The 15,827-nt window shown below is 33.7% G+C and overlaps 1 protein-coding gene across 1 annotated transcript in view; it reads right to left on the bottom strand.

Moving 5' to 3' along the window:
- Window positions 1–15,827, bottom strand: part of LOC121388405 (vesicle-associated membrane protein/synaptobrevin-binding protein-like) — a 30,562-nt gene that overhangs the window by 11,188 nt on the left and 3,547 nt on the right. Inside the window, exons 2-3 of the mRNA XM_041519715.1 lie at window positions 9,977–10,129; window positions 450–556 (exon numbers count right to left, since the gene is read on the bottom strand). Coding sequence (XP_041375649.1) covers window positions 450–556; window positions 9,977–10,129 — 260 coding nt within the window. The remainder of the gene's footprint in view (window positions 1–449; window positions 557–9,976; window positions 10,130–15,827) is intronic.

Consider the following 15,827-nt stretch of genomic DNA (forward strand, 5'->3'; position numbering starts at 1 on the left):
TTTTAATTTGAATTTCTAGTGTTATCTAGTATCTTGTTATATCTGGATTTTAACTGGATCTTAACTCTTCTAAGACCCTGAAGAGAACGCTTCCTGCTCAGTTACGTTATTTCAAATTATCACTGGCGGGGCTCGGAAACACAACTGTTCGTGGTGCCCGCTACCAAATTTAAAGCGCGAGCAATTGTGGACATGAGCCGCCCCGTTACAATATAAATATAAATATATATATATATATATTATATATTTAAATATATATATATATATATATATATATATATATATATATATATATATATATATATATATATATATATATATATATATATATATATATATATATACCCTATACACGTTTTTAAATTATAAAAAACAAACAAAACCCCAACCCTCCCCTCAACCTCCAAACTGCTGCAACTATGTAACTAGTACTGCTTGCTAATACATACCAAATTCTCTAAAGCATCCACTTTCCCATCAGGTGCAAACAATGTCTGAACCATGAATTTGTGTCGGTTCTTTTCATTTGGGTCATACTCAAACGGTTGCAGCATCACTAGAAATAAAAAAAAGAACAATTTTTTTTTATATTAAAACAAAAAATCAGTCAAATGGTCAGTTGGTTCTTTTTATTTGGGTCATATTTATATGGCTGCAGTGGTATTAGTAAAGCAGGCATCGAAATAATCAATGTGTCTGGTAACCCATGTACATGTTATCATTAAATACAGATCTGGTAACCTGTAGGCTATGACACATAAATTTATATCACATATACACAAACACTTTGTAATTCATTCATGTCACTTTTCTCACTGTACTGATACTGTGTGTGTATCTTAGTAACACTCAACTGATCAAAATATAGGTAGTGTAGTTTTAGTTCAATAACACTTTCTTGTAATTATGTGATAATGTCCTTATAACCTGAATGACTGTTCTCGACTTATTTTGATCCGTGAAAAAGGAGAACAAGGGACAATGCTAATGCTGTCTCAAAGGCATGATTATCATGAATAACAAGGAATATTTTTGTTTAATATCCAGTTACAAATGAAAATTAGATTTTAAAAAAATATTAAAACATGCTTTTGTACTGCCCCACATATTTCTGTCAATCTATGGCTGACAAAAGAATTGAAATACATGTATACCTTACTAGGTACATTTTGCACACACTTTAGCCAAAAATCAAGTTAAAATATTTGATTCTAATTTATACTAAAATATCATTAACAAGTGGAATATGAGGATTACACTGCTGGTTAAAAAAAGTACAGATTAAATATTTCTCTTCTTTTTTTTTGAAAGAGAGATCGAGAAAAAAACAGAGAGGCCAGAATGGTATTTAAAATAATAAAAAACAGCCAACAACAAGCTAGTTCATTTGTGTCACACTTAGATGATGGCAGCTGCACTGTAACACAGGGAAGTAAAAATTACCAAAACAATCCAACCAAAAAAAACCTCCAACCCTGCTGAAAACAAGAAATCATAGAAACTGAAAGATATTATACGCCTAATCTAATTCTTTCTGGTTCTATTTTGCACTGTGTTTGACCTTTTATCTTGCCAGTAATGGCCTGATTTTCATCAGCTTCATCTGACATTTTACTAGCACAGATCTATTTTGGAAAACCACAAGTCTTTGAACAGCAAAAACTCTCAAGGTTTATACAGTGCTTTTCTTATTAAATTCAATGATTTTCAAGGACTGCTTTTATGCAACCACTTGCAGGTTTTATTTTCAATGCCTTCTAATTGAATGATGTTATGGTAAAACATTTAAAAGTTGTTATAATGTTAGGCAGTTTAAGCAGCCTATCGACTAAGGCAGATGGAATGAAATCAATTTTTTCTGAAAACATTTCACAAATGTAATGAAGGGTCTTTTGAATATAATTTTACTCAGAAATTTTAAACATACATAAAAGGTTGGTAAAAAATACCAAAACCAAAGTACTAGGTGATTGTGAAGGTACAGTAGGTGAAAAAAATCTTAAATACTGAAAAAAGCAGTCATATCTTTGTAGATATCAGGACAGTAAAAAATGGTCTTCACATAATAATTATTGGTAATCAGCTAAAATTTAAAAACAAAACAGACATCCCTGAATCTTACTTTAATTAAACACAATTGTAAGAATGATAGTAAAACCTGCATTTTACCAGCTGCAAATTGCCACGTCAAAATGTCATATAAGTGGCACATATGTCCCTGTTTTGCATTCATACATATACATTTGTTTATCAACAAAGTGTCAAGAGTGTACTGAAACATACAATGGTATTGACATAGATTTTAATAGTTATTATAGCTTTTAGCAATCTTTACAGCACTTCAACAAGTCTATCTATGCAATACAGAAAGAGAATAAATATATATACAGAACTTCACATACATTGTTTTCGCTTCCTATTTATAATACACGTTTATTTTGCGCAAGAATATATATACATGTATGACCGCATTGCGGTTGAGTATTATTTCATTGCGCAAAATAAATGAATGCAATAAAAAATGGAGTGAAAACAACATATTTGAAGTTCTGTATTTATTACATACCTTCTTTTATGCTTTACAATTTTGTTTTTAATTTAATGTCGTAACAACACTTTCTTAAATCTATGATTAATATTCCTTTCATGGATTTACGTAACGTTAAGAATCATACTCTGTGGCAGTCTTGTGTAATGTTTCAAACACGATGATCATGTGACGTAATTTGTAAATCATATATGATGTCAGTAACAAAAAGGTGCCTATTCCAGTAAAGATTAAAAGGGAATTCCCCATTTAACAGTTACGGTCCAGATTGCACATATGTGCGATACAAATTAATGTATCACAAAGCTTGAAAATGTCTTTATCACTATATAGTAAGATTGAATAGGCATGTAATAAATGTATATATTGTATACATATACTTGCTGAAGTGCCATGATGATCACCTCGAGTCCCTGTGCCGTGAACACAGGTTACAACCTGCAGGAAATCAGGCTTTCTGCCAGAAAATAATTTGAGGGAACATAACAAAAACAAAATAGACTGCAAGACCCCTATTAGGTGTGTAAGAGTTTGAAACTGGATATTGCATTTCATGCAGATTGCCATATATAACAAACAGCAATTCTCTTACTATAATCTGACTAAAATTATATTAACATCTATATCCAGTAATTTGCAAGATTTTAGGGTACATCATTTTACCCTTCGTATTCTCTGGCAAAAAAACCCTGAAAATATAAATCTAAGTTCTCAGTTAGCATAACCAAATGTCACTTATGAAAAGCAGTTTGAAGTCTATAATCCAACAATCCATAATAATAATAATAATAATAAAATTCTTTATTTTCAGAGGGTAAACACATTCAGTACAAGGTGACTGGTCTCCCATGAGGCCCTCTCTAATCTATACATGATATTATACATACATACATTCAAAGAAGCAACATCAACATACATGTACCGTATTTGACCGGAAATAAGCCCAGGGGGCCAAGACAACTCATTGTGAGCTTAGCATGGGGTGGGCTTATTCCCAGACAAGGGGCCAGTTTTGTTGAATTTTTTTTTATTAATAATAATTAAAATAAATAACAATACTTAAATGAACTAGGAAGAAAATAAAAAACGTTCAGTGGCACATCTATTAATTAGTGTTCCATTTGTTATTAATAAATAATAATTGTTTATTAAATTGTGGTTTTTTTACTAGTATCTAAACACACCTTCTATGTCACAATTACTTACCAGTGCTGTTTATTTACATCCAAAATTAATGCTGAGAAGACTTAAAACAACAGCAATTAACAACAAACTCAATAGCGTATACACACGTTTCTGACACAGGCAGCCAGCTTACACTACAAAGAATTGTCAATTTAAGGTCATTGTTCTTAGCCAATCAGAATAAGGTATTTGCTTAATTAGCATTAACTGCGGACCCAGTGTGGTGGTAAAAATAGACATTGGTTTTAATTTTAGTTCATACTTGGGCACTTCAGAGAAATACTGCAGGCATGAAATTGAAAACAATGTTACACACTGTTATTGTTAGACTGCTAAATCTCACTGGTGGTAAAATATTGTGTTACATTTGTGTTTAATTATCTGCAGGAGGTATGACCTTTTAAATTAACTTTGAGCAAACTTGCAATTTCATGTTATTTATAAGGTGACGAAGTTGGGGATGGGCTTATTTACGAATGAGGGCCTAATTTCTTAAATGCTATCAAAACGGAGGGGGGCTTATTCAAAGACATGGGCTTATTTCCGGTCAAATACGGTAATATGTATAGCATGAGAAACAATAGCACATATGAATATTTAAATAATATTTAAATCAAATTGTTAAGAAACTTGAGTCAGTGATAACTCAATACATCATAATTATTGTAACAAACACCTCAAAATCAACAACAAAGGTACATCTTAAAACTGATTATTATTTGAATAGTGCTTAAAATAACTGGATTTCAACGAGGCGAGGGATTGAGAATATTTTATCTTTGAAGGTAGTGTGTTCCAGTTTAGCTCCCCTGCATGAAAAACTATGGCGATAAAATTCTGTTCTTTGTTTTAATTCATAAAGATGACTATGTTGAGTTGACCTCAATTTAAGGAGTGAATTTCTGAAGTTCTTTGAAACATTGTTTCTAGATACACATGTACACAATTATGGTATACTTTCCGTAATTTAGTAAATAAATTCAAACAGATATTTTAAAAACCATTGTTTTAACAATGTCACGGTCATTCATCGTTTTTTTGATTTGCTGTGCAAGCTTGATGGGATTGCTATACAATTCTAAAATGTTAAATAGTAGATGCTATTTTATACTGATATCAACTTTCACTAATGAAATGTTTTGAAAACAAAATGTTCTCTGACATACATTCACAAGTATCTACTACTAGAATATTTATTTTATAACTACACATCAACGGATCCAGTTTCTCCAGCTCTTACAAAATTTCTGCTTATAAAGTGTTTCAATGATTGGTATAAACTGAGGGAGAAACTGAATGGATGCACCTGAAACAATCAATAACCAGTTGCAGGTAGCTCTATACAAATAAAAGACTCGGTGACCATTAATCTGCTTCACAGTGCATCTCAAAATACTCTACTCATCATGCTGGTGATTTCAGACTCCATGAACAATGAGTCCTTGTGTTCCATGACCAAGTGGCTAATGCATTCATTAGCAATGCAGATAATCATTAGTTTTACAATGCATATATAGCATTACAATTTTTATTTTTTTTAATTCTTAGCTGTCATCATAATGGGGGTTTTATGTGGATAGTGAGAAGGAATTTATTTTTATTTTATACATACACAATTATATGTGGTTTTTATTCTTTAATATGTCAACACATACAGGTACATTCAGACCTCTCCATTTCTCCACTGTGACTAGTTCAAGGAGTCATTTTAGCTCCCCTTAGCATGTGAATTAAAAAAAAAAAGTACTATAAAACTATTAAAAGGATTAAATATCAATGCTCAATACAGAAATAAATATTAAATGGATGTCCATAATGTAAGTTAGGGCAGCAATTAATCAATCACTCCCCTCAAAACCACTTCACGACAAAATTATACATTATACATTTTTAAATTGCAACATTAATTGACATGAAATTATCATTTCATTAAACTACCAAATAATTATATAATCAAAAGTTGATCAGTTGATGCAAACCAATTGTTCCCAATGATTGATAACAATATTGCTGCCAGTTCATAAACAAAAGTTGATAAAACAATGTAATCTTAATGACTGCTACCAGTTGCCAGCTTTTTAAGTTCATTACATGTGTATATATTATAATACATAATGATGGTTTGTAAAAAAACAAACATTATCACCACAGCTAATAAACTTTTATTTAAATATCAATGTTTAGGGCTGACACGAAAATCCAATTAATACATATAGCTGTTACATCCTGTGTAATTGTAGACATTAGAACTTCAATAAATCAAAATGTTACCATGGTTACCTGTTCTGAACTTTAGATTCAGCACCAGCTCAACAGAAACCAATATTCTCTAGCTAATCATTTAACTATAATCAATGTTAGCAATAGGAGTTGCCAAAAACCTTTCCAATTAACAGAAACATATTAGTTACCTAGTTTTAAGTTGGTGAGAAAAGCAACATTTAAAGACACCCCAAAACACTGCTAAATGAGAAGCTAATATGTGTTTAACATGGACTGTCAGATCTCAACAGGATTTTTTTTTTAGGGTAGCGACTAATTGCTCCCCTAACTTAATATGGAGTCTTTTAAGATATACAGAATACTAAAGGAGCTTGCTTGTCATACTATTTTTATGAAATGAATGAACACTATAAAATTCATAAAAATGTATGACAGGCAAGTTAGTTTAATATTTTATTTATTACAAACAAACTGCAAACAAGCCGCAAAGCAGAAATGAACAGATGTCGGGACCTATTATTTTTCTTCAAATTGGATCAGAAAGTAATCTACATCACACCAATATTACACTAGTTAGATATTGAGTTTGTTGTGACATGAGCAATATCTTATACTGGTGTGTAATAAAATTACCATACTGATACCATATAAATTCATATGCAAAACATTACTCTCCTTGCACTGGTCTCAGGGGAGTGATGGGGAGCGAGACATGATAGCTTCCCTCAAATGGCGAGGTCTACTGTGCGATATATTACCAAAACAATCAGAAATGTGCTGATCCTACATTATATAGGGCTTTTATTGTTTATTACCTAGCAAATGTCTTTTTATATGCACATTCCAACAAACATGACTGCACATAGTAAGCCTTTGATTTATCAAGATGACAGATTATAGATTTTTCGTTACTTTATTACAATAAAAGCTGCAGTTAACTCTTTTTATTATTTAACCATTAGAATGTCATTCACATTATTTTCTTCTCATGATATGCCATTCTTTGATATATCCATTAAGGGGTGGGATCTAACTCAGTAGGATCAAACCACGGCAATGGACCCATTATGTGATTGGGTTTCCTCCCATCTCAACCAGTGCCCCATGACTGGTATATCAAAGGCCATGGTATGTGCTATCCTGTGTTGGAAAGTGCATATAAGATCCCTTGCTGCTAATGGAAAAATATAGTGGGTTTCTTTTAAGACTACGTAAAAAAAAAAATTAACAAATATTTCACATCCAATAGCTGATGATTAAATATCAAATACTGATGTGTTCTAATGGTGTCAAACAAAACAAACTTGAACTCTGATAGCCATTAAGAAATATTGTACTGGCACATTGATTTATCAGCTATATTGACATCTATTAGATGCAGTCATTAATCTATGTCACATAAAATGCATTACTTCACCATTAATGGTCAAAATGTAGGACACCTTTCCCACTGTTTAGCAGATGTATTATTATAAACGTATAACAGACTTCTTTGCTGTATTAAGTTAGTTGACCATATATACTGACAGCACAAAACTGGCATAGCATAGGTTGAGGTGTGTGCTGTTCTGTCTGTGGAAAAGTGCATATAAAAGAGCCTTTGCTGCTAATGAATTTTTTTTAGCTGATGTCAGAATTATAAAATGTTACATCCAATAAGCAATAAATGATAATGAATCAATTAATATACTCTAGTGGTGACTTTGTTTTGTTCAAACATTAACTGTAAAAAAAAAAAAAAAAAGCACAAGTTTATTAAGAATGTAGTTGTGTTTGTATTTTGCATAGTTTATGAAACTGGTAATATTATAACATAGGGAGGCAAGATTGGAGCTTTAACGTAATAATATGAAATCTATCATAATATTATTATTTATTTATTTAATTAAATAAAAAATAAAAATTCTCAATGGTGTGGCAACCCACAGTAAACAGTTATTAACTAATCTTTTTTTGTTACAACATTCCAATTTAATTATTCAAATTTGTGTTCTTTTTAATGAACACTACATAAAAAGTGAAAAATCAATTATTTGCACTTGACGTAGGTGGGACTCACCGATTACAGAATCTGGGATTTTGTTTTGTGTGTTGGATACACATACAATATATATGGATTTGTTAACTGATCCTCTATAGGCACAAAATGAATGCACAACACTTTACACATGGCTTAACTTGGACATAAACAACATGATAAAAATATGCTGACATGAATATGGAAACTGAATGATTTATATGATTTAATCAACATTTGGTAACTGTAATACACAAAGAATGTGTTATTTGTTTAGCATCATCACACAGCATTTCAAAGAATCATTCCAAGGTTGAATTGATTCTAGGTTTGCTTAGTTAAAAACACAACAATACAACTAAATGTATGACAATATGCTCCCATAACTTGTGTAATCTAAATTTAATACACAAAGAATATGTTATTTGTTTAACATCAAGGCTGAAACCATATGTATTTTAAATAATTATTCTAGTTAAAAACATAGTAATACAACAAACTAAATAATGTAAATCAGGAAATGATATTGAGCATAAAATATCTGTAAATTTAGTGAGGCCAATAAATTCACTAATATTTCATGATGCTAAATTTAATGACATACTGTTATGTCAAACATGTTACATTCGACTGCATATTTAAAAGCAAATAAACTGAAAATGTTTCAAATTAGGAGATAACCATATGGAGTTTTTAGATTTGTGGGTGTTACTGTCTATTTGATCCCACATATGTCATTTTTGGCGTTAGCCTGAGGTAAAAAAAAAAATTCTACTGAGCTAATTATATATTTGGTATTTCTTGAGAAAAAAAATATACCTGGCTACAATCTAACTGTAGACCCCTGAATCATCAACTTCACCTGTTCTGATTGCTAATGATGTCTAATTTAAACCAATACCTACACTATAAGGGTTTAACCCTTCAAATTAGATAGCTAGGCTAGTTTAACTCCCCCTCCGTCATTGTATTCAATGCTCTACAAGGACGGAGGGGGGTGGGTGGTCATGAATGACTGTTGAACTCACTAGAATAGGGACTTAAGACAATAGGTACAACCTTAACACAAAACTTTTCGATTAGCAGCAACGGATCTTTTATATGCATCATCCCACAGACAGAGTAGTACACACCATAGCCTTTGATATACCAGTCGTGATGCATTGGCTGGAATGAGAGAAATCCCAATGGGCCCATCGACATGTTTTCATTGGAGTCCAGTATAGACAAGCCTAATACATATAACCCTGAATCATTCAGTGACAGTTAAAGTTTGTTTTGTTTAATGACACCACTAGAGCATATTGGTTAATGAATCATCAGCTATTGGATGTCAAACATTTGGTAATTCTGACACGTAGTCATCAGAGGAAACCCGCAACAAGGGATCTTTTATATGCACTTTTCCAAAGACAGGAAAGCACATACCAAGGCCAACTTTGACCAACTGTGGTACACTGGTTGGAATGAGAGAAAACGCAATCAGCTGAGTCACAGAGGTGGTCCGATTCTGCAACGCAGGCACCTCAGATGAGCACTCAACCGACAGAACTAAATCCTGCCCCCTCCCAACATTCAGTGACAGATGCATAAAATCCTAAAGGTATTTTGTTTGCAACAGCACACGATATGAGTGCCATGTACGAACACAGCCGACTGTAACAAGACAAACATTACGATTTGATCGGTTCCTATGCAATCGACTATTCTCATAGGAATGAATAAATGAATGAATGTTTAACGACACCCCAGCACGAAAAATACATCGGCTATTGGGTGTCCAACTATGGTAAATGTAAACCCAATGTGATGATCAACATCAATATAAAAATTCAACAGTTAATTCTCATAGGAGGCACTCTATCATGTGACACAGCCTTGAATATTGATGTTGCCCACTGATTAGATAATGTCTGCACTATGGATTGACACATTCCCAGCCATTCTGCACCTTATCTTTTATTCAGCAACAAAACACAAACACTTGGTTTCAATCCAATTACCTGAAACGACTGTTTTATCCCCGGGCTCGATGATGCCGCTGTTTGGTCGAACACAGTACCTCTTCGGGGCAGTGGTCTTTACCTTGAAACATACCCTCTTCTCCGACGGGTTTGACAGTTTTAGTTCCGCTGTTACAACTTCTTTAAAAGGACCTGCAAATTAAGAAAACAAAATTAACAGATGTCCCTGTAATGGCAATTATGCATATACCAAACAGTATACATGTATATGCAATATCAGGGTGTTTGTTTCTTTGAAAACAGTGATTTTCAAGCAGAGGTTTATAAAGTTCTGTAAGTAGGAAAAACAGGCAGTAACGATGCCAACAATAGCCATCAAAAATCACTTCCTGTCTTCTATAATTAATGAACACCTGGTAATTAATATATGAAGAAGCTGTAATAGTTTAATGCCTTGTATTTTGTCTAATGCTGGATTATAAATAAAAATCATATTCACTTAGGATCTATTAAAAAACACTGTTTTACTATCTAAAATGTGTTCATCAACTGAACGCAGAAGCAATTCTTTATCAATATCCTCAACAAGTTGGAAATAAACAATATAATGTCCCCACCCCAATCAATTTTAACATAATTTTTTATTCCTAAATCCTAAATAAAAAGACAGTCCATCTAAATACCAAAGATTTTTTATAGCTGACAAAATCATTCCTGAAAAACCCACCAGTAACATTTCTAACCATGTTCAGGCACGTGCAATGCCAGCAGTTATAAATATTGTACATAAATTTCAAGTTGTGAGTGCACAAATTATTACATTGAACACCAGTTAAGATACTGGATCCACCCTCAATACAGAAATACAAGCGTTGGGAGCAATAAAACTGGCCGTAATTGCTTCTCCAACATCCACACCAGCATGGAGGCTGAACAAATGAAACTAACCACATGCATGTTATCCCCTGAGAGTTATTCCATGCAGCTTTGAACCAATATTAATTAGTGCTCACTCTCGAAGTCTGCCGCTGCGTTTGTCAAAACTAGACACAATTCTGAACACACAAATGTATTCATGCATTAAAAGACATTAGGCCAGTGGCTATTTCGGATTCAATCATAATACCATGATGATGACATCTAGAATCAAAACGGATACCTGGATTTTGACAACAGAAAAAGAAGGAAGTATATATATTGCCAAACACCGGCCTCAACGGTAGTGATTAAACCACTGATTTTTCAGGCTTGTACAATGTACATGTATACAAACATACTTGTATATAAGTAGGTGTCGAGTTCATATCCCAAATGCATAATCATTAACCTCTGTTCTACAGAGACCGGGCTTGATGGTACAGAGGTTAAATCATTGGACCAATTTAACATGTATCCAATTAGCAGAACCTTTTTAATTGTTAAAAAGTACATATTAAATATATATTCTGTTTAGAATATCAGTGTCCTAATGGTTGTGGGAGCTCAAACTGGATTTTACCTTCCAATAATTTTGTACGGAAAAAAAAGAAGAAAAAAGTATATATATCTATTAAAAAATGAAATGAAGTTGTTCTACTATAAACATTAGGCTGATCAGAAACATATTGGAAATACATCCACTGATATTCCAAGTAACAAAATGTAAAAAAAGAGAGCTGCAAAAGCACTTACAGTCTATAAAAAGTCTTAGTGAATCAGATTTTTTTTTTTTTTACAATGGTAGCAAACTTAGGACAGTTGTTTAACACTGGTAGGCAGTGTATTTGCCAGAAAGAAATTTCTGGGTATGGTGATATGGAACTGAATGCAACTACAATCAAAAGGGGATATGGGGAGCCTTCCCCAGAAAGAAAATGGTTTAAGTTTAGGGTTAGGGTTAAGAAAACCATGCAGTAATGATAAGAGTAATCAATTTTGTCAAAAGGTTAACTTTAAAAAAAAAAAAAAAATGTTTTGGGTATAGCACCATATCAATTTTACCCTCTGATACCTGGTAGGTATTGGATTCACACCCAGAGGCAGTTTAATGGCTTAGTGAAAAGGCACACGGCAAAAACACCAACTTATCTCTTACCAACCACAAACCATTGTTCTGGGCCAACCCATAGGTCAATTCCCCCCCCCCCCCCCCCAATCAAAATATTATTTTATAACTCCAAAAGTATGTGTGTATGTATGTGAATGGGGGTGGTCAACTTTCAAGGGAGCTGTTTAAGTGGAGCTATGAGCTATCACTCTACTGAGAAGTTCAAGGCCAGTAATTTGTAGCTCCCCTTAGATGTAAATAATAATAAAATACTACAAAAGGATTAAATTAATAAACATCAATATTCAATATGGTGCAATTACCATCTTAAATGGTCCCCCATAATCTACATTAGAGGAGCAATTAATTACTCACTTTAAGTTTTTCACAGCGATGTGTGAAATGTACATAATCTGTGAATATCAGGGCTCGCACTGTCGGTAGCCAAATTTGCCATTGGCTAATTTTTACAAAAAATGGCTAATAAAATTTGCAAGTGGCTAAAATATTCAATTAGCGTAATAGCGATCTCACGACCGGTAACAAAAAAATGGTGTCATGCAGAATTCAGTGTAGGCCTTATAATGTTTGCTTATTTCAATAATCACGGTTATTAATTTTAACGGCATGCATTCAACATGTATGACAGCAATGTCTGGAAGATCTGTAACTTGTTATTTTCACTTTGTAAAATCTTTGAATCAAAGTAATAAAAACAGCCCGACAATGCGTGTCAATTTTAATACACATGCCAGTTCAGGGCTGAAAGATATGTAGGCGATCTCAAGGGCCGAGTTTAGCCAGACCGAGCGAAAACAAAACGTTCGCTAGACTGGTATGTGCGCTTCATGTTAAACCAAATGGACATGATGAACACCAATCAAATAGTTCGCGAACGTTCGTTGGCTGAACGGAGGATAGCTCTCGGTGCGAATATATGTCACGCTTCAGAGTCAGCCGACACCAGCGTGTCAAGAGACATCGTTGTGGACATTAAACAATACGATTACGCAAAAGTAAATCTTGATGTAAATTTGTAGAAAAAACAATAGTTGTTCGCATCAATGAATACCTAACTGCAGTTTTTGTTTATTCCTTTGTCTTTGTTAATTTCGTACCCATGGTCGAGAGCACGCATGCAGATCACGAAAAATTAACATGCAGTATTTATACAAATTGCAGTTAAATGTACACTGAATAAAAGTAGTTTACAATAATCATATTTATTAGATAATTTTAGCTATAAATTTGTAAGACTGTGAAATGACATTTAATAAGTTAGCTGGATTTTAAAAAGACCGTAACTTTTAATTTTATTAAGGTTTGTTTGTTTGTTTTTTGTTTTTGTTTTTTTAAATGGAGTATACTGTGAAATCGGCATTCTTAGCCGAGCTATTTTGCAAGCAGAAATCACAACAAGCATTTAACACGACGCTGAAATCAACAGCAACAACATGGCACAAATTATGAAATTGTTTCGGGTGGGGAAACCAATTTAACCAAATTAACATAAAGATTGCTATTTAAAGAAATAATGAGCTCTATATAAAATTAACATCCACCCACCCCCATATTTCTGTATGTTTGTTAATTTAATGCCATAGGCCTTAGAAGTGGGGGTGGGTGTATGGGGTACTGGCTTCAAATTCTGAAGATAATGCATAACCCCATCCCCACCCCACTCCCGCTGAAAAATCAAAGTAATATATTAACTGCCCCTAACCCCATTAAGGCTTTGTTATTCCTATTTATTCCAGTTTGTAGACAATTAGCTGAAAAAGATATATTTTCATATTCATATATAAATACTCTATACAGTACTGCGTAAAACAAATTTGGCTAAAGCATTTTCAATGTGGCTAATAAAAATTCCATTTGGCTAATATTTTGGCTACAGGTATTTTTGATCCAGGGTGAGCCCTGGAATATAATATAATAATTAAATTTGTGTTACATTCAATGCAATAAAACATCATCCCATTGGTCCGGACATGGTGTTAGAGAAAAATTTCCACCAATGAAGCCACAACATTTTAAGTGTGCGTTCAAATCAAATGGGACTATTTTGGACCTTTAACTTATAAGGGTGGGTGGACCCATTTCTCGTTCCAGCCAGTGCACCACAACTGGTATATCAAAGACCATGGTATGTACTACCCTGTCTGTGGGATGGTGCATATAAAAGATCCCTTGCTGCTAATCAGAATGAGTAGCCCATGAAGTGGCGAAAGCGGGTTTCCTCTCTCAGTATATGTGTGGTCCTTAACCATATGTCAGGACGCCATAGAACCGTAAATAAAAAATGTGTTGAGTGAGTCGTTAAATAAAATATGTCTTTCTTTTCTATCTTTAACTTATAACTTTTATCAAACTTAAGGAAACGACTAACTGACCAGTCTTGCTTTGTAACACTGAGATAACCTGTTAGGGAAACCGGTTGTTTAAGTATACTCCACATACCGGTAACTAAATAACAGGTTACCAGATAAAAGAAAAATATATAAACAAAATTACAGTGAAACTATGTGGGGTTTTTTTTTGCACTGTTTTGTAGTCTGTGATTACTTACGTGTATTTGTCTTAGCCTAAATGCACGACATTGTTTTTATTTTATTTAAAAATGAAATGGCTTTAAAAACACTGTATCAGGACATCTGGTAAATGTTTTTATCAGCAGCAAGGGATGTTATATACACATGCATAAATGCACTTTCCTACAGACAGGATAGCACAACCATGGCCGTTGATATACCAATCGTGGGGCACTGATTGAGATAATAATAATAAAAAATAATAATCAGACAATGGGTCCACAGGCAGATTCGATTCTCCAATCTAAGCACCTAAGGCAAGGTCTATAGTATACCATCTGAGCTAGATATCGCCCCCTTGAGAATGAAGTACAGTTCTCAACTTCATTGTCATGATGTAACCTGGTAACATGAATAACCATTCTTGACTGTCAATACCTGCTTGGGCAAGCAGCAGAAATAAAAAATAATATCATTCTTATTTATAAACGTTCATCACAACAAAATAAATTGGATGTCAAAAGGTCATCATACTGTCAGTTAATCCACTGTAAACAGCTGTGAGTAGACAAGCTGCCAATATCAGTTATTATAACAGTAGGTTGTCTATTTGCGAGGAGGTGTTACATACAATAGACAGCAGATGATCAATTGTCCCTGTCACAGCAAAGGCTGTAGGTATAACTTATATCCACAGGTCATCGTTTGGTTTAGATAACATACCTGTGTGCCACGTGACTGTTTAAATACATACATCCTGCTGTATATACACTCCAACTACAAACAATTTTTATATTCCAAACACATCCTTCCGAGATTCGGGCATGTCCCCTCCTCCCTGGCTTGGTCCAGGGCTGAAGGAGGGCTATTCGACTGGACTCTTTGTTCACTGTGCATATTTCCACCAAAGGTTCATGCATGGCCACGACTGGTCCAAAGTCTGACATTGCCAGACACTGGATTCGGAGAGTGGGGCATGGGGCTGGGTGTGAAGAGTATTGAAGTGAACAGTAAATACTAAATACTGGATCAGTGGCCTGTTACCAGTACTTTAGCCACAATACAAAAGTAAGAGCTAGAAAATTTCATTGGTTAATTAAACATGTGAGCCAACTACATTTTACAAGGGATCTTCCAAATATTATGTAATGTTCGAGGGGTGGGCGTATGACCAAACGTTATATAGCATTACAGGGGATAAGTGGGTCTACTGAACAGCATTATGTAAAGAACTTTTTTTATTATTACAAAACTCTTTTTTTTGGGGGGGTGGGGGGGTGAGTGGGGGAGTCATTAACGCTGTCACAAAGAAACTGTTACGTTTAACGTAGGC

The sequence above is a fragment of the Gigantopelta aegis genome, chromosome 14, assembly GCF_016097555.1.
Source record: "Gigantopelta aegis isolate Gae_Host chromosome 14, Gae_host_genome, whole genome shotgun sequence".
Classification (NCBI taxonomy): Eukaryota; Metazoa; Mollusca; class Gastropoda; order Neomphalida; family Peltospiridae; genus Gigantopelta; species Gigantopelta aegis.